General features: G+C 42.0%; 1 protein-coding gene across 3 annotated transcripts in view; it reads right to left on the bottom strand.

The window, feature by feature from the left end:
- The window catches only part of NTPCR (nucleoside-triphosphatase, cancer-related), a 38,302-nt gene extending 19,014 nt beyond the window's left edge, over positions 1–19,288 (bottom strand). For 2 of the 3 annotated variants that reach the window (XM_019954119.2, XM_070781875.1), the window contains exons 1-3: positions 19,122–19,288; positions 13,345–13,507; positions 12,635–12,731 (exon numbers count right to left, since the gene is read on the bottom strand). In XM_019954119.2, coding sequence (XP_019809678.2) covers positions 12,635–12,731; positions 13,345–13,507; positions 19,122–19,155 — 294 coding nt within the window. In that variant the 5' untranslated portion in view covers positions 19,156–19,288. Of the gene's footprint in view, positions 1–12,634; positions 12,732–13,344; positions 13,508–18,950; positions 19,008–19,121 lie in introns of all 3 variants that reach the window. The other variant, XM_019954120.2, reaches the window with a different exon arrangement.
- Positions 19,289–20,492: the final 1,204 nt, after the last annotated feature.

Raw genomic sequence — 20,492 nt, 5'->3', positions numbered from 1 at the left:
GATTTCACTTCACTTCACTTCAATCTTCTACTAGGGGCTTCCCGTGTGGTGCTAGTGGTAAAGAATCTGCCTGCCAATGCAGGAGATGCAAGAGACACAAGTTTGACCCCTGGATCGGGAAGATCCCTGGAGCAGGAAATGGTAACCCACTCCAGTATCCGTGCCTGGAAAATCCCATGGACAGAAGAATCTGGCAGGGTATAATCCATGGGGCCACAAAGGGTCGGACATGACTGAACACACAAATATAATGAACCTTCTATTAGAAATTGCCTGAAGGAGATAAAGTTGATTATTTTTGCTACAGTGAAATAAATGGTGGTGACTATTCTAACTAATGAGGTAAATGCATACAAACAGAGGAGGACAGCCTAGACAAGGGAAAATCAACCATTCTGATTGGCTGAAAAAGCAACCAATCAACCTGTTCAGTTTCTGAATATACAGTAATTTTATGTTTGTTTAACCTTGCTAGACATAGTATTCCAATAGGAAGTAGCTAATTTGCTTTTAAAACCTCACGTTATTACCTTAACCTAATAAAGTTTTTTAAAAATTACAAAAATTAACTGAAAGAAATTTTGATGAAGAGGCTGTGCAAGGTCACTAAGTAGCTCTCTACTCACAGCTGTTAGTTTCAAAGGAAAATAGAGTAAACGTACGGGGAGAAACGGGACAATACCTTCAGTGGGTGATCAAGTTAACGTCATCAACCATCGCATGTCTCCAGATAAGACACTGAGAAAAATGTACCACCATGTACGGAAGTGTTTCAGGTGAATCTAATTCACGAGGAAACATCAGAAAACCCCAGAAGAGGAATATTCTTTTAAAACAAAACTGTATTCTTCAAAAATGTCAGTGTTGCAAAAGATTAAAAAAAAATGATTGTGGAAATGTTCCAGATTAAAGGAGGTTATGAAGATATGACAACTAAAGGTAATATCTAACTCCAGACTGAAGGAAAAGAAATGTTACAAAGAACACTGTTAAGTCAACTGACAAAACCAGCATATGAATGATAGATTAGACCAAAGTATTTTCTCTTGCAAAACTGACTGAGGTTGGTAACTGTGCCAATTATGTAAGAGCGTATCCTTATTCTTAGGAAAAAATACTACAGGACCTAAGTACTCTGATGATTACAACATACTCTCAAATGGTTCCCACCCCCCGAATCTATACATTTACACACACACACACACACACACGAGGAGAGGGAAAAATTAAGGAGAATGTTAAAAACAGGTGACTCTAGAATAACAAGTCCACAGGGGGTCCTGTACTATCGTCATTCTTATAATTTTCTCTAAGACTAAAATTATATCCCAGTAAAGTTTTAAAAAGTTAGAATCAATACACAAAACACTCATATGCACACTTTCTCAATATCAGATTCAAGAAAACCATCAACTCCTGGCATGTGAGCTCCCTTCTGACAGAGCACAGGGCTTTAGGCCAAAGAGCACAGGATGAGGATCAGAAGGAAGGACAGAGCAGGTGGGAAGAGGGAGAAAGGCCAGTTACAGACATCCTTTGCCAGTCCCACTTGCGGAGCACAACTCCCACGCTTCTTGGGCGGGGACGCAGGCAGCGTTACAGGAAGATGACGGATCCCGGGCAGTGGCCCGCGGGGCTGTCACCCCACAGAGCAGTACCGTGGCCACCACTGAGAAGTGATGACCCCACCCACCCGCCAGGGGGATCCAGCAGATCACGGCAGGGGCTGCCATGACAAACCCTGCAGGGTGAACTGTGCAGCCAACCTTATACAAAACATTCGGCTCATCTTCTATTTTGATTCACTGCAGGAATGATTTACTGACAAGTTTTAACTTTTTATGTTTGTACCAGATAGCTTTTAATTCCCCTTGATGATTTTGTAATATATATGTAAGATCATGAGATACAGGAATAGAAAGTAAGGAGGAACCAAGACACAAATGCCAAGCTTGCTAATAGTGAAGGAAATACTAAAGCGGTGTTGGGCTTTTGTCAGCCTTACAAGAATGGATATACTGACCAGAACTTAATTTTTTTAAATTCTTTCTAAAGCTCAGTGGCCAGAAATACTAAGCAGCATTTCCAGGTCAACTGATTTTGCAAAAAAGAACCTTTCCGTAGAGAGTTGATCTCTCACCTTCAAATGAAGTTTCAAAGATCTGAAGCAGATTCTTATTTCAGAATCAAAAGAAGATCCTGCTCACAAATAGAAATATACATAGAAAGCCACATTTTGAACAAAACAGGAAAACGTTCAAACCATGTGGATCTTCTGGTTGTAACTCATTATTCCTTCCCTGGATCTTTACAAAAAATGAGACTGTTCAACTTATAAAATAAGGTTTTGAGTAGACGTCTCCTGTTCTTCAAAACCTTATAATCTACTACTGTCTTTTTTGTGAGCAGGAGATACACTGCGTGCCAACAAAATGTTAAATCCTATATTGCATCAGATTCTAATACAGCATTCAGGATGGCTGTCAAGTAGACTATTACACAAAAGGCCAACATTATCCTAACAGCCTTGATCATTAGGAAACTGAAAGTCAATCCTAATTACAGCAGCAGCAGAAAATAAAAAAGATCTATGAAAAACCTCACAACATTTTTTTTAAAAGAAGAACTAGAAAGAGAATGATACTGTTTTTGGCTGTGGAGAATGAAAACTGTCCAGAAGATTAGGAAGTTCTGTATATCAAAGTAACTATAGTTTTGTATAGTTCAATCACTCCATATAAGACTCTGTAATGGAGTTCAACTCATGCCAGTTCTGCTGCTTATAAGCTGTTTGTCATCGGGCAAACCTTCTATGCTATGCCTGTTTCCTCTCATCTGTAAGACAGAAAACAGTGACAGACTTGTCTGAAGGATGAAATGAGTTAGTGCCTGGAGCACAAAACCGTTACTATTACCACCAATATCACCACAGTTTGGAAGAATGAGCAAACAAGAATGGATAAGGCACTGTTTTAAAGAATGACAACACAAGCAATTACCAGAGTACTGATGCAAGCATCAGATCAATGGAAGAGAACAGACAACCCTAAAGCATTATACACACATGTATTTTTTAATAAAATAAATTTAGCATAATAAACTAATGAGAAATGACTTATTAACAGATGGTTTTGAAAAACCGGCTAAGTATTTGGAAGAAAATCAATTGAGAGTCTCATTGAATATTACATTCCAGACAAATCCAGATGGATTTTAAAGATGTTTTTTAAAAAAACACAAAGAAGAAACATATAGGTACAATTTTATATTAACCTGGAATAGGGACAGACTTTTACAATGTTAAAAAAAAAAGAAATAAAGAAAAAGGAAATCACCAAAGTGATAAACTGAGAAATGGAATCAATAAGATTTTTTAAAAAGTTATTTACCTTACAAAAGATCTCTTTAAGCTAAAAGGAAAAAAATGGGGAAATGAACGAACAACTTAGATGTTTAAAAACACCCACCAACTGAAAAAATTTTAACTTCATTAGTACCTTAAAAATGCAAAGCAAAGCAAAGCAACATGTTTATCAAAAGTCAGTACAGTGCTCAGTGTTGGCAGAAGTACAGCAAGACAAAGATGCCTGCACACACCAGGAGGTGCAAAGTGACACGTGTCACACAGGCACCAACCCTGGAAATCCACACCCTCCACCCAGTATTCCACATTATTCCACCTATAGGTCCCTACAGGGAAACAGCCATCGCGGATAAAGACTGAGGTGCAAAGACAGAGTCTTGCAAAGTTACTTGCAACAGTGATAAATAATCTCAGTGTCTGATACTGGGGGAGTAGCAGTTACATCAGAGATGAAAATCCATACAATATATTATGCAATCAATAAAGTATTAATTTTTTCTTTATGGCCATGCCACATGGCTTATAGGATCTTAGTTCCACAACCACAACTGAACTTGTGCCCCCTCCGGGAAAGCACTGAGTCCTAACCACTGGACCACCAGGGAAATCCCAAAGTATCACAGTTTTGAAGATCACATGTGAGACCAGTCCCATGTCACTCAATAACATTAAATGAAAAAGCCCACACCAATAAAACTATATTTGGCATTTTCCCCAATTCTGGATGACTATTAAAAAAAAAAAAAAAAACAGGTATAGAAAAAGGGCAGAAAATACGCTAAGAATGGTTAACTCAGTGATAAGACTGAGTTATCCATATTTTCTTATCTTATACTTTTTACACATTTTCTACCTTAAGTATATGGAAATTTAATACTCAAGAAAATAGTAAATGATGTCAAATAAGGGAAGATGTAGCTATGGAATGAAAAAAACCCAGCAACAGTAAACTCTACAAGGGACCTTCTAAAAGCCTTACTGCTTCTAGAATGTTTACAGTCTGCTCCCTATTTCATTCCCACATGTGCCCATGGTAACCGCCTGAGGAAAAGCTTGAGCAAGACCTCACAGCAGGCTGGCCTCCCCCTCCAGGCCTCTCCCTTGGCCTCAAGCAGCTGCTTTTCAACTCACATATATGTTCTTATTTCCCAACCCACAAGAACAGCCCTGCTGACCTAATCAAAGAATAATTTTTCTTATGCTTCTCACAGTATTTAAAAATAAAAAAACTCAGGATATTTTTCAACCATAGTGAAATTTCTTATACAGAGGAGGCACTTAAGAGATATTTCTTAACTTATTGTCAGAATTTGTGTTTCATACATCCTAGGCAACTGGATGTATGGAAACTGTCTATCTGTATAAAGACTCTCCCCTGCCTGGAGACATAACCCTTCCAGACTTCAGACAATACTACAAATCCACAGTAATAAAACCAGCATGGTATTGGCACAAAAATAGACATATAGATCAATAGAACAGACCTCTGCTGCTGCTGCTGCTGCTGCTAACTCGCTTCAGTTGTGTCCGACTCTGCGACCCCATAGACGGCAGCCCACCAGGCTCCCCAGTCCCTGGGATTCTCCAGGCAAAAATACTGGAGTGGGTTGCTATTTCCTTCTCCAATGCATGAAAGTGAAAAGTGAAAGTGAAGTCGCTCAGTCGTGTCCGACTCTCAGCGACCCCATGGACTGCAGCCTGCCAGGTTCCTCCATCCCTGGGATTTTCCAGGCAAGAGTACTGGAGTGGGGTGCCATTGCCTTCTCTGGAACAGACTAGACAACCCAAAAATAAACCTACACACTTAGGGTTAATTAATCTTCAACAATGGAGGCAGGAATGTATTGAGAAATTGATGATGGGAAAAAAGACACACTCTTCAGCAAGTGGTGTTGGGAAAGCTGGACAGCTGCATGAAAATCAATGAAGTTAGAAGGTATCCTCTCACTCAAAATGGCTTAAAGACTTAAAAAATAAAAACAAGACACCATAAAACTCATAGAAGACAACACAGGCAAAGCATTCTGACATAAATTGTACCAATGTTTTCTTAGATCTCAAGGCAGTAGAAATAGAAACAAAAATAAACAAATGGGACCTAATCAAACTTACAAGCATTGCCACAGCAAAGAAAACCGTAAGCAAAATGAAAAAACCTACAGAAGGAGAAGAACGTATTTGCAAACAATGCAACCAACAAGGGCTTAATTTCCAAAATATACAAACAACTCATACAATTCAATAACAACAAAAAAACAAACAACCCAATCAAAAAACAGGCAGAATACCTAAATAGACATTTCTCCAAAGCAGACATAAAGATGGCCAATAGGCATAGGAAAAGATGCTCAACATCATTAATTATTAGAGCAATGCAAATTAAAACTACAAGGAAGCACAACCTCACACTGGTCAGAATCAGTTCAGTTCAGTCGCTCAGTCATGTCTGACTCTTTGCGACCCCATGAATCGCAGCAGGCCAGGCCTCCCTGTCCATCACCAACTCCCGGAGTTCACCCAGACTCACATCCATTGAGTCAGTGATGCCATCCAGCCATCTCATCCTCTGTCGTCCCCTTCTCCTCCTGCCCCCAATCCCTCCCAGCATCAGAGTCTTTTCCAATGAGTCCACTCTTCGCATGAGGTGGCCAAAGTACTGGAGTTTCAGCTTTAGCATCATTCCTTCCAAAGAAACCCCAGGGCTGATCTCCTTCAGAATGGACTGGTTGGATCTCCTTGCAGTCCAAGGGACTCTCAAGAGTCTTCTCTAATACCATAGTTCAAAAACATCAATTCTTTGGTGACATTAAAAAAAAATCTACAAGTAATAATTTCTGGAGAGGGTGTGGAGAAAAAAGGGAACCCTACACTCCACTATTGGTGGGAATGCAAGTTCATGCAGCCACAATGGAAAATAGTATGGAGATTCCTCATAAAACAAAAAATAGAGTTGCCATATGATCTAGCAATTCTACTCCTGGGCATATATCCAGAGAAAACTCTAATTCAAAAAGATACATGCACCTCTTACATTCATAGCAGCATATTCTCAGTAGCCAAGACATGGAAATAACCAAAAAGTCCACTGACAGAACAACGGATAAAGAAAAAAAAAAAAAAATGTATATATATATATATATATATATATATATATATATATATATAATGGAATACTAGTCAGCCATGAAAAAGAATGAAATAATGCCATCTGCAGCAATATGGATGCCACCAGAGATTATCATACTAAGTGAAGTAAGTCAAAAGAAAGAAAAGTATCATATGCTATCACTTATACACGGAATCTATATGGCACAGGGGCTTCCCTGGTGGCCCAGAGGTTGGGAATCCACCTGCAGGGGACACAGGTTCAAGCCTTAGTCCAGGACCTGGGATCTCAAATGCCGCAGTGCAACGAAGCCCACATGCTGCAGCTACTGAAGCCCTCGCACTCAGCAGCCTGTGCTCTGAACAGCAGGAGGCACCACAGTGAGAGGTCCATGCACCTCAACTAGAGAAAGCCTTTGTGCAGCAATGGGGAGCCTGTGTGCCACAATGAAGACCCAGCACAGCCAAAGGAGTAAACAAATAAATAGCAAAATAAAAATTAAATAGAAATAGCACAAATGAACTTATCTAGAAAACAGAAACAGGTTCACAGCACAGAGAACAAACTCATGGTGGCCAAGGGAGAAGAGGGGGTAGGGATGGCCTGGGAGTTTGGGGTGTCAGTCACTCAGTTGTGTCTGACTCTTTGTGACCCCATGGACTGTAGCCCACCAAGCTCCTCCATTCATGGGGTTCTTCAGGCAAGAATACTGAGGTGAGTAGCCATTCTCTTTCCCAGGGGATCTTTCCAACCCAGGGATTGAACCTGGGTCTCCTGCACTGCAGGCAGATTCTTTACCACTGAGCCACCAGGGCAGCCCTTGGGGGTTAGCAGATGTAAACTACTATACATAGACTGGATAAACAACAAGGTTCTATTATACAGCACAGGGAACCATATTCAATATTCTGGGATAAACCATAATAGAAAATAATACAAAAAAGAATGCATATATGTATATAACAGTCATTTTGCTATACAGCAGAAATTAACACAACACTGTAGATCAACAATATTTCAATTAAAAAACATTTTAAATAGGCTCTGACTGCCTAAATGTGTTCTAAAACTTTCAGTTTACTTTGGTTTCCAATGACCAATTGGAATTGGTCATTCCAATTGCCAATAATAAAATCTGTCTCTCTAATCTATTTTTCTTGCCCAGTTACTTTAAAAATTTGTTTTTATTTTTTTTTTTTTTCCTTCAGTATAAAGGCAAAACACTAACTCCTTTTCCTTTCTTCATTCCAATGAAATACATGAGAGGGAAGAAAAATTTCTGCTTCAGAAAAGAAACTGATGACCTTGACCTGAAGCCTTGGAATTTTTCCTAACTAGAATGTGAAAGTCTGGGTTTGGTAATCAAACTATAAAATACTGGAAAAGTCTGGGTTTTTTCCTCTTTTAATTAAAAAAAAAAAAAAGGGAGAGCGATTCTAGCTCTTATTCAGGTCAGTACACGATTTCTTATATAATCCTGCAGCTAGACATCAAGCCCATATGTACACACTGCTCTCCCGGGATTGTCTGCTCTAAGCAAGGTGCGTAAAAATCAATTCCTTATATCGATCCAGTATCCAAAGCCAGAGTCATCATCTGGAATTTTATTTGAAGTATTTCACTTGCTTCTCTAACATTTAAGTGGAGAGGTATGTACTGGATGGTAAAATAACTAGAGATAAAAATACCATGTTTCCTGACGGCTTCCACACAATACAACAGGCACCAGAGTCCCCAGCAGAGGGTATGAGAGAAAGTTCCGAGAGAAAGAAATTTAGAGGAGCAGCAGCTGCTACCAAAACACAGTGCAAGACCCCGAGGGCCCTCAGAGTCAGAAGCTGCCCTTTGCAGGCACACCCAACACTTGCAGGAGCCCTGAGCACTTACCAAAGCCTGTCTATTTCAGCTGAGCCCTGAGTATCAAAAAAAAAAAAAGAGCAGAGAAGCCAAGATATGAGGAGCCCGCTGACCACAGAAAGGGCAAATGACAAGGGTGGAAGGCTGGCACGTGGGGGGCAGGCTGAGCCGTGTGCAGGAGGATGGGGAGGACGACGGGCTGCAGGAAGGCCACCCAGCACGGAGTTGATAAAGAACTGCCTCTCGAGACGGGTCCATACTATTCAATTTTCACAAAAGTATATCAGAGTTGTAAGTCGGTAACAGACGATACAAAACCCATAGTCCTTAATATGGTCCACAAAAACCTTGCATGGCGTGACTCCACCCACCTCAGCAAGCGTCCCTCCTTCCCTACCTGCTCCTGCCCAGGGCCCCGAGGCCTCGGCGTCTCTGCTCCTGTCACCCACAACATTCTCCCCAGACCTCCACAAAACACCCCAGTATTCTCTCCCAGAAGTGATGGTGCCCTTCTCACCTTTTCATTTCATCCAAATGCCGCCACCCCAGAGCTCTTTCCTGGTCACCAGATCTAAAGTCAGCTCCTCTCATCTCTCTCACAGCACTCCTTTTTCTTGGCAGCATTTATGACAATTATCCATTTATTTGCTTAATATCTACATTTCCCACTAGAATGAGAGTTTTGAGAGAGTAGAAAACACGTTTTGCTCATGACTATATATCAAGAATTTGATAAATGTTTGATGAATGAATGCAAAAAACAAGTAATACACAACCTACAAAGCCAAAAGTTGGTTCTTTGAAAAGATCAACTGACAAACCTTTAGTTTTGTCCAAAAACAGACAACAGTTAAAATGCATGAAAGAAGGGAAAATATAACAGATTTTGCAAAGTAAAAAGGATTATAGGTGAATATATGAACAACTGTATGCCAAATTAAGTAACTTTCTATCTAACGACATGGACAAATAAATTACTAACAGACACACAATTACCAGAACTAATTCAGCATGAAATAAAAAAACCAGCAGATGCATAACAAGGAAAGAAATTGAATTCATAATTAGAAAGCTTCCCATAAAGAAAAACCTAGGCCCACATGGCTTCACTGGTCAATTCCAGCAAACATTTCAAGAAAAATTAATACCAATTCTTCACAAACTCACGGAATTGGGCTTCTGGATGAAGCAATTAGGAAAGAAAAAATAAAAGGCAACCAAAGCAAATAGGAAGAAGTAAAATTTTCCCCATTTGCAGATGATATCATTTTGTAAATAGAAAATTCTGAGAAATTCACTGAAGAACTATTAGAACTATTAGTCTGCCTAGGTTGCAGGATACATTAGTAATGAACATTCTAAAAATAAAATTGGCAAACTTTCACAAAAAGGTATAAATTTTTTAAAAAGAAGTATAAGACTTGTATGCTGGAAACCTCAGAACAATGTGACTGAACAAAATCAAAGACAGTCTAAGAAAATATAAAGATAAGTCAAGTTCACGGGTCAAAAGATTCAATATTGTTAAGATGGCAATGGGGCTTCCCTCATAGCTCAATTGGTAAAGAATCTGCGTGCAATGCAGGAGACCCAGGGTTGGGAAGATCCCCTGGAGAAGGAAATACCCACTCCAGTCTTCTTGTCTGGAGAATCCTACAGACAGAGGAGCCTGGCAGGGTACAGTCCTTGGGATCGCAAGAATCAGACACGGCTTAGTGACTAAACCACCACCACCAAGATGGCAATACTCCCCAAACTGATTTACATGTTCAACACAACCTCTATCAACATCCCAGCTTCAGTCATCAAACACTGTCATTCTGATATAAGAACAGATGGAACTGACATGAGGATAAACTGAAGAGAATTGAAAACAGAATTGAACTGATTTGTAAAAGAGTGTCAATATAATTAAATGGAGAAAGAGTCTTTTCAACAAACAGTTCTCAAACAACTGGATATTTACATGCAAAAGAATGTTAATCCATACCTTACGCCATACACAAAAACCAATTCAAAGCAGACCACGGACCTAAATGCATTAGTAAAGCTATAAAGTTCTTGGAAGAACAGATGGAAATAAATCTCCATCAAACAGCATCAGGCAAAGCCTTCTTTGGTAAAACGCCACAGCACAAACAACGTAAGAAAAATAGATGAACCAGACTTTTCAAAAAAAAACATCTGTGTCATCACATCTAGAAAGTAAAGACAACTACAGAGCAGATAAATACAGGCGTCCCTGGGTATCCAAGGGAGACGAGTCGCAGGGCCGTCCCCCACACACCAAATCCACGGACGCTCGATCCCTCATATGAACTCGCACGGCAGTTTGTCTCCACAGCCACAGACGGGGAAGGCACAGCCAACCACATACCAGCAAATCAGTTATCTGAAAACAGACTGGTATCCAGGACTCACACGGAAATCTTACAACTCAGTAATAAAAGGACAACTGAAGCAATTAAAAAATGGGCTAAAGAAAAAGACATTTCTCCAAAGAAAATATACAAATGGCCAATAAGTACGTGAAAAGATGCTCAACATCAGAGATCGACAGGGAAGTGCATATCAAAACCACAATGCGATACCGCATCACACCTACGAGACTGTACATAATTAGAAAGAGACAGTAATTAGCAAGGCTATAGAGAAAATGAAACCCCCATTCGTTGCAGGTGGGAATGTGAAACAGCAGTGCTGGTTTGGAAAACACTAGTGATTTCTCGAAAAGTTATATATATAATATTACCTCATGACCCAGCGTTTCCACTTGTAGGTATATACCCAAGAGAACTAAAACAGATCTCTACACCAAAACTTGTACGTAAATGTTCAGAGCGGCATCATCCATAATAGCAAAAAGTAGAAACACATCCAAATGCTTATTAGCTGAAGAATAAATTATCTGTGGTGTATCTATACAGTGCAATATCATATCGCCATTAGCTGAAGAATAAATTATCTGTGGTGTATCTATACAATGCAATATTATATAGCCATAAAAGGAACAAAGTACTGATATACGCTGTGATATGGATAAACCCTGTATTATGCTAAATAAAATAAGCTAGTCACAAAAGACCACATACTATATTATTTCCTTCTCAGAAAATATTCAGAATAGCCAAATCTGCAGACAAAAAAGTAGGATAGTGGTTGCAAAGAACAGCAGAGACACAGGAATGGAGATTGCTTATGGGAATGGGGCTTCTTTTGGGGATGACAAAAATGTTCAAAAATTGGGCTATGATAGTTGGTTGCACAATCCTGTAAGTGAATGAGAAAAAAACTGAACTGTATATTTCAAATGGGTGAATTGTGCAGTATGTGAATTATATCTCAAAATGTGCTCAGTTGCTCAGTCATGTCCAATTCTTTGTGACCCCTGTGGACTGTAGCCCACCAGGATCCTCAGTCCAAGGGATTCTCCAGGCACGAATACTAGAGCGGGTGGCCATTTCCTGCTTCAAGAGATCTTCCCGACACAGGGATTGAACCTGTGTCTCCTACGTCTCCTCCTTTGGCAGGCAGACTTTTTACTGCTGAGCCACCTGGGAAGCCCAACCTCAATAATGCTGTTTTGTGTGTGTGTGTGTGTGTGTTTTTTTAATAACAGGTAATACAGTGATGTTGGAGAAGGCAATGGCACCCCACTCCAGTACTCTTGCCTGGAAAATCCCATGGATGGAGGAGCCTGGCAGGCTGCAGTCCATGGGGTCGCTAGAGTCGGACACGACTGAGCGACTTCACTTTCACTTTTCACTTTCATGCATTGGAGAAGGAAATGGCAACTCACTCCAGTGTTCTTGCCTGGAGAATCCCAGGGACGGGGAAGCCTGGTGGGCTGCCGTCTATGGGGTCGCACAGAGTAAAACCGACTGAAGTGATTTAGCAGTAGCAGCAGCAATACAGTGATGTAATGTATTAAGTTCTTACCATTATGTTTATACAATGACATTTTACATTCCTATCCTAAACATTTATTTGTTGTGGTGTGAAGACAGGGTTAAAATATAAACAAGGGGAAGATCAGAGGAAAGACTTATCTTTGGGGTCTGTGGAAGATTGGCATCAAAGCCCACCCAGGATAAAGTCTTTTACATGTACTGAATTTCTGTGACAAAGAATTTACTTGTAGTTCAGAGTGACAGTAAATTACATAAGCTCAATCACTTGAAGACTTTTAAGCTGTAAAGCACAAAACTGACGTCTCTGTAGAGCAAAAGCCGCTCTGTTCCCGGGGCTAGCAATTCCCACAAGGTACTAAGAACAGCAGGGCTTCAGAAGCAGAAAGACACACTCACATTCCTCAAGACCGGGAGCGCCAGCTGCTCAAAGGACGTCAGATCCACCACGTACTGCCCTACACGGCACTCACGCTTTCCAGGCAGAGGCTCTGACCTGAAAGATAAGGATAGTGCATTCCTTGTTGAGAGACCCCTGTACTGACTTCTGATTTTTAGCTGCTCCACTGAGCCTCTGGCCTTCTCCATGTGCTAAACCATCCTTAAAAATCACCTACACAGAGAGTGGCAGTGAGCAAAGCTGATCTGATTCCTCATTCTCTCCTGAGAACAGGGCTAACGCTGGTGCACACACCACTACCCACAGCCTGGCAGTTACCTCCAAGAGCTGGTGTATCACCTGTCTTAGAAGAGTGACAGGAACAGGGCCACAAGGTACCAAGTGAGAAGAGCTTACTATTCAGTGGAATAAGTTTGCCCTGAAATATGGTATTTTCAACTTTGGTTTTCATATGATGACTTCAACCTCTGTTTTCTTTGATGTCAAGAAAGCCATAAAGGCTCAAAAGATAGAAGGGACCACCTGGCTCAGCCCTGGGCCCCAGGAGAATAAAACACCAGAGGGACTCCCTTGGTGGTCCAGTGGTTAAGATTCTGCGCTTCCAATGCAGGGGGCGTAGGTTTGATCTCTTAGTCGGGGAACGAAGACCCTGCATGCCGTGAGGCATGGTCAAAAAAGAAAAAACACTTCAGAAATGAAGCTGCAGTACCCAATTCTGGATAAAGGTCCTCGGATGCCAGACAACGTGACAACATCAAACCCTATTCTTCTTCCTCCCTGTCTGACTTCTTCTGTATAAAACCCATCAACAGGCATGCCAGAGGACTTTAAAACTTCAGTGGCTTTCTGGATCAGCGTTGTTTTTCCAACTCCTAGAGGAAAAAAAAAAAAAAAGCCTATCAGGAACCATTGCCTTGTTGGAGCATAACAACCAGGAGAGAAATGGGCTTCAAACAGCTTTTATGAATATTAACTTCACTTAACTTTGATTGCTCCAGGTGTTAAAACTTTTTAATTTCAAGTAGAAAACAAGCATAATAAAAATGTGAATGGTACACTGAAGTTTATTTTTAAATTCTGAAACATTATTAGTTTTGTCACATACATAATCGGAGAACCAACTGAGTGGCTTTCTGATGATAATTTCAAGTGCAATTTGCATCCTACAAGACAAGCTTTTGTTTTCTCCTAGGTTTACTCTTCTTGAGGGAGCAAACTTTTGCATCTAGAAAGTAAAGCTGGCCAAGCCTCAGGCAAAGGCTGGATGCTTTAAGTTAGGATTTCAAGACACTCTGAACCTACATTTAACAGTGGGAACATCCCTTCGTTTCTCCTCGTATTTACAATGTATGGCTCCCCAAAATGGGACTATTAGATACCTCCAACACTACTAGAAATGGCAATATTTCAACTTTCTCCAGAGGAGCAATCCCATCAGGTTGGCCATGCCTTCCATCACCTCCTCAGCTCAGTTCAGTTTAGTTCAGTTGCTCAGTCATGTCCAACTCTTTGTGACCCCATGGACTGTAGCACGCCAGGCTTTCCTGTCCATCACCAACTCCCGGAGCTTGCTCAAATTCATGTCCATCAAGTTGATGATGCCATCCAACCGTCTCATCCTCTGTCATCCCCTTCTCCTCCACCTTCAATCTTTTCCAGCATCAGGGTCTTTTCCCATGAGTTAGTTCTTTGGATCAGGTAGCCAAAGTATTGGAGTTTCAGCTTCAGCATCAGTCCTTCCAGTGAATATTCAGGACTGATTTCCTTTAGAATTGACTGCTTTGATCTCCATCACCTCCTAGAGTATTCCCAAGTATTCCTTTGACTTGCCCCCAACCTCTTCCCAAATTATAACCTATGCACCTCCACCCACTCATCCTCCCCACCAGGACCCCTTCCTTTCCTCCCAGCCTGGCCCATGGACTACTCTGATTAACCCTTGGGTGCTTACAAGTTAAATACTATTTAACACTACTACTCCCTGACAGTGGAGCCAGGCCCTGGTCTCGCACGCCTCACAAGCATATTCTTGCTTAATTCTTTACAATCACCCTCTGAAGCAGTTGCCACCCTTGTCCCTATTTTACAGAAGAAGAGACTGAAGCACAGAGAGGACAGGCAACTTATTCATGGTTAGACAACTGAGAGAGACCATACAGGTTAACAGGGGCCTTCATCTGCCACCATGACTTTGTTTATTTCATATGAACCTTGTTCTCATATAGATAAGTCAGTGGCATCATAATTACCCCCAAATGGGAAACCAAGCCTGCAACACAGCTATCATGAGACACGACAGGGTTGCAAGTCATAATATTCCTATGGCTGCCCATGCAGAGTCATCAGGGTTTCCTAAGATTAGCTTTTTACTTGAAATAAAATATGATGCTATTCTCATTTAGTTCATTCTTCCTCCAAATTTCACACTAACAAACAATGGCATCCGGCCTTTTGAAACATGAACAGCAGCCCACGCTCATGGCACTAGGAGAATGTAACCCCACCTCTGTCCCTCAGTAACTGCTGCTTTAGAGAAGTCGTGGAAGAATCCGCTTAACACAGGCAAGTGGCCTCTGTTGATGTGTAATTTGGGACTTCTCTGAAACAACTTAATGTTGATTCATAACGGATTGTTAAATTATGGTATCACGTGTATAATGACATAAACCCACAGGAATCTCATGCAACCATTAGAGAACACTGTTTACATATGGAAAGAGCTTACTGCTTAGCATGGTAAACAGACCGCAACATATGAAAATAATATATGGAGAAAAAGCACGTTAAAAACAGCAGGAATACACAGTAGTATTCCATTACTTTTTTTTTTTTTTGGAAAGACCACAAATAACAAACGCGGGCAAAGATGTGGAGAAGAGGGAACCTCGTATGCTGTTATATGTAAACCGGTGCAGCCACTATGGAAAACAGTATAGAGGCTCCTCAAAAAACGAAAAACAGAACTATCATATGATCCAGAAATTCCACTCCTGGGTATATATCCAAAGAAAATGAAAACACTATTTTGAAAAGATAAATGTACCCCCAAATGTTCATAACAGAATTATTTACAAGATATGGGAGCAACCTAAGTTTCCAACAGATGAATGGACAAAGATATGGTATACAATACAATGAAATACTTTTCAATTGTAAAAAAAAGAATGAAATTTTGCCATTTGCAACATCATGGATGGGCCTGGAGGGTATTATGATTAGTGAAATAATTCAGGCAGAGAAAGACAAATACTGTGTGGTATCACTTACATATGGAATCTAAAAAATAGAACAAACTAGTTTTATATAATTAAAAAAAACAGACTCACAGACAGAGAGAACAAACTAGTGGTTACCAGTGGGGAGAGGGAAGGGGTATGACGGGGAGATTAAGAGGCACAAACTACTACATATAAAACAAATGAGCTACAAGGATATATTGTACAGCACAGGGAAACACAGCCAACATTTTACAGTACCTATAAATGGAATCTTGAAAAACTGTGAATCACTGTTATACACATGAAACTTACAGAATACTGTAAATCAACTATATCTCAATTAAAAAAAAAAGTGAAGTATGTAGGTGTCTCCAGAAGAAAATGTCGAGAAGAACAGAAAGATTTATAGTATTTGTTTCTGTATTGTAAATCCAAGGGACTTTCAATTTCTTCTTTATAACTTTCTAGATTTTTTTCTTTTTTTGGTCTTACAGTAAATATTACTCTTACTTTAAGAAAAAAGCAAAGCTATTTACATTATGCAAAGGACAAAATGGAACAGCTGTAATAAAAGGGAATATCGTGGGTCTGATCTGTTAGGGAGAAGATTTAAACCAAGAGGAGGCATTTAGCTCTAGTCTCTTTTTTCTTCTTCAGCTCTAGACATTTTTCAGCTAATTTTTCATCTGTTAATTTAACTACCCTAGTGCTAGCTACACTGGCTAAGAAGTGACCTGTAGGAAGGAAACCCCAAAATCAAAGGCCCACACCACATTCACAAAGAACAGGTTGGAAAGCCCCAGAATTATTTTGGTTCTGGTTCTCCTATAAAGTGGACCGTGAAATAAAGACTCACGTGCAGGCTGTTTAATTTGGGAAGCAACCCCCGAAGACAACACACTGGTGGGGAGGTGACTGCATTATCAAACAAGTTATCAGTGGGTAGTCTAATCCCACTGAGAAACCCTAGGAGACAGCTTTAGATTCAGAGTTCTCTTGTGTGATGAGTGAGGAAGGAGTTTACCCACCAACTTCCAACTGTCAAGAGTCAAGGCTGCTTCAGGGGGCAGGAACTCCCTGGCCCTTCAGGCCTGCCCCATGTGCAGGCAGAGGTGCAGGCAGGGGTCAGAGAAAGCCCTCGAGGATAGGTCACAGGCTGTACAGCTGGAAGTTGGGGAAAAATTGCTAAGTGTGAAGGACACATGAGTGGGGCCCTGAGAGTGTATATGAGTATCTTTGAGAAGATACTTGATGTCTGAACATGTAGAGATTCAGACAGCAGGCACAGTTTGGGATTGGGTTAGTGATAGAAAGATACTAAGTCAATGAAAAAACATTAGAAAACTCCCAAGAGTTGCGGGGGGGGGGGGGGGGGGGTGGAATGTTGTGCATAAAGGGAAAATACATTATACTCTTGGCTCCATGGCTCTTCTGTGGTTTACTTTTATAGTCAAAATACCATCAACACTGACCAATGAGCTAATTAAAATTATAGTATAACTGCTTTGGGAAAACTGGGAGGAAGAGAAAGTTAGTGGGTTTAAGGCCAGGCTTAAGAAAGCTACACTGTAGCACTGAGTCTTTCAATCATGTGTATACATATAAAGCTTTTATAAAGAAGGAAATAGAAAGAAGAACCAGTATTGGCCTGGCTGGCCTCTGTCCTTACCCACCTCCAGGACTCAGGCAAGTACAATCATAAAAATAAGCCACCTCTGTTATGAAACACATAGATGTCTTGGGGCCAGGCTGCTGAGAAAACTTTCAAATAAAGTTTCAAATAAAGGATGACAAATCAACTTTTAGAAGACATTCTTTTACAATATTAAGGAGTACCTCTGGATATTAGAAATTTCTCAAAACACCTTCCACCTCATCACTCCCCCATTGCCCTATAAATATAAAACTCCAGAATCTGCAACATTAAGTTAGCCTTTGGTCCTAAAAGCTAAAGATGCTTATTAAAAAAAAGTGAAAGAGAATTTCAGGCTGGGGTTACAATGGTTGATTATCTGAATGCACAGCTAATCTGAAACTGCAAAGAAGCTAAAGAATCACTTTCTGTACTCAAAACCCATCTTTTTTTGTTGCTGTTCTCCATTAATCTATATAATGCTGTCTTAATCTGATGCTGCCACAACCTTCCTGTCTCTTCTTTTAGTAATGCCTTATCTATGTGCAGCATCTTGGCTTAAGAGGCATCTATCTGTTCCACCAGTCTCATTTAAACGCACACTGAAGTGAAGTGAAGTCGCTCAGTCGTGTCCAACTCTTTACGACCCCATGGACAGTAGCCTAACAGGCTCCGCCGTCCATATAATTTTCCAGGCAAGAATACTGCTTGGAGTGGGCTGCCATTTCCTTCTCCAGGGGATCTTCCCAACCCAGGGATCGAACCCGGGTCTCCAGCATTGCAGATAGACGCTTTTACCGTCTGAGCCACTAGGGAAGCTACTTCCTTTCCAAGATGAGACCTTCACAGCCTAAGGTTGGAGGGATTTGCATTAGAAGGGACAGGCACCAACGTAGGGTCTGGGTGGGGGTGCCCAGTACCCAGCCCCCCTGTGTTGGGGTACCAAGGCTCTCAACCTGCGACCTCACTCATGCAGGAAATTGGGGTGGGGGGCGCTGTCAGTGAAGGTGGATAGGGAACACGGTTGCACTATCCTGCAACTGGAATTCCGCTCTTTCATGATAAATGCAGGCGCGTGTGATTATCGACAGAAATCAGACACCTTCGGTGGTGGCAGAGATCCTGAAATATGGCCTGTGCACATCACAACTTCAAAATGTTAGTCGCTCAGACCTGTCCAACTCTTTGCGACCCCACAGACTGTAGCCCACCAGGCTCCTCCGTCCATGCGATTCTCCCGGCAAAAATACTGGAATGGGTTGCCACGCCTTCCTCCAGGGATCTTCCCCACCCAGGGATCGAACCCGGGTCTCCCGCATGGCAGGGGAATTCTTTACCGTCTGAGCTACCAGGAGTAGTAGTACTACTGCCTTTGATCCTACTTAACACCTTAATACGAAAGTCCAGGTGCCACCCCATCACAAGCTGGTCTCGCCCTCCTGAAGTTCGCTTCATTTCATTTACCTTATGGACTCAATCACATTTTCCGGGAAAGGAAACGCAGGCTTCTGACCACCAAGCCTGTAATTTAACACCCGGAATTTCAGAGGCGGAGAGCACCGGCTGCCGCAACCCCACGCGCCCCCCACGCCCACCCCTCGGCCTCGTGGAGGGTGCGGACACGGGCAAGAATACCTGGGGGCCCAGTCAGGAACACGTGCCGGGCCATACGGGTAGGCTCGGGTCGGGGTCACGGCCCGGGTAGGGGTGGGGTCGAAGTCGCCGAGCCGGGTACCAGGGAGAGGTCGCGACCCAGGGTCCGTCCCCCAGGGCCGCAGTCCCCTCCTCCACCGGCCGGAAGCAACGAGCCGTAAGGCCGCGCATGCGCCCTCTGCGCTCAGCGTCGGTGTGCGCTTCCGCCCTCCGCGCCGGTCTGCGCTTGCGCCCTCCGCTCTCAGTCCTGTTCCTCGCCGAGACCACCGTTCAGAGACGCAAGGGTGATTAGTATGGTCTTCCCTGGGTTTGTGTGCTACAGCCTCCGTATTGGTCTTAGGTAGGGTGTTTGTGAGGAGGTGTGCTTAAAAGCCTTTTACTAAGCCAGTGCTGCTCAGGTGAGCGCCGTTTACGAAGCTCTGGGACCGAACCTGGGAGCTGAAATTTCCCCAGGCTGCGGGGAGAGGCCTCCTGAAGGAAGTTTGGGTCCTAGAAGCCCTCCCAAAAGAAGGAGGATTTGCTTCCAATTGGAACGACTTACCCCGTGTTGTCAGCCACTGCTGCAGTGTGGTATTACTTGGTTAAAAAGTGCTTCATGCGTGGGCTCCAACTCCCAAGATTCGGAGTGATTGATCTTGGGCGAGCCCTGAGCATCAGGATCTTTTTGATATTGTTGAAACTCCCCGGCAGTTTCTATAGTCCGGTCTTCAACCGTGCACCCGAAGACCAATTTCCCCCTCTTGTCACCGTCTCATAAATGTAAACCAACGCGAGACCCAGCTGGAGGGTCTTCCTGTGCAAAGCATTAAGTGGTTTTTTTCCCATCTGTTAACCTCTTGAGGTGTTTGATCCTGAGAAACGAAATGGCGGTGGCCTTGAGCCAGAGTTACCTGTAAGCCCTTTCAGTGCAATATATGTACAGTTTGTCTCGTGATCGATCATCCTCCATCCTGTCTGGGAAAGCAGTTTCACTGAGTGCTCATTTTAATTGTGTGGGCACACACAGGACTTCCCAGAGCTCCCCTTAGCCTGGTTATTCATCAGTCAGATGACCTCCATTTCTTACTGTTTTTCTTGCCTGGAGAATCCCAGGGACGGAGGAGCCTGGTGGACTGCCGTCTATGGGGTTGCACAGAGTCAGATTTGACTGAAGCGACTTAGCAGCAGCAGCAGCAGCAAAAGTCAGATTTGTTCAGTTATCTATCACCATTACTTCTGCGACATTTATAACGCTGCATCACTGGTAAGGTAGAGCCTTCCACCCAGATTTCTTTCACCTCCATTGCAAACTGGAGTCAAGAGCAGCTAATATAATCAAGTAAGCCCACAGAGTAGTTTCCAAAAGAAAGAAAT

This window comes from Bos indicus, chromosome 28 (genome assembly GCF_029378745.1).
Source record: "Bos indicus isolate NIAB-ARS_2022 breed Sahiwal x Tharparkar chromosome 28, NIAB-ARS_B.indTharparkar_mat_pri_1.0, whole genome shotgun sequence".
In the NCBI taxonomy this organism is placed as follows: Eukaryota; Metazoa; Chordata; class Mammalia; order Artiodactyla; family Bovidae; genus Bos; species Bos indicus.
The sequence above is the reverse complement of the archived record's forward strand: the minus strand, read 5'-3'. Positions and strand labels throughout refer to the sequence as shown.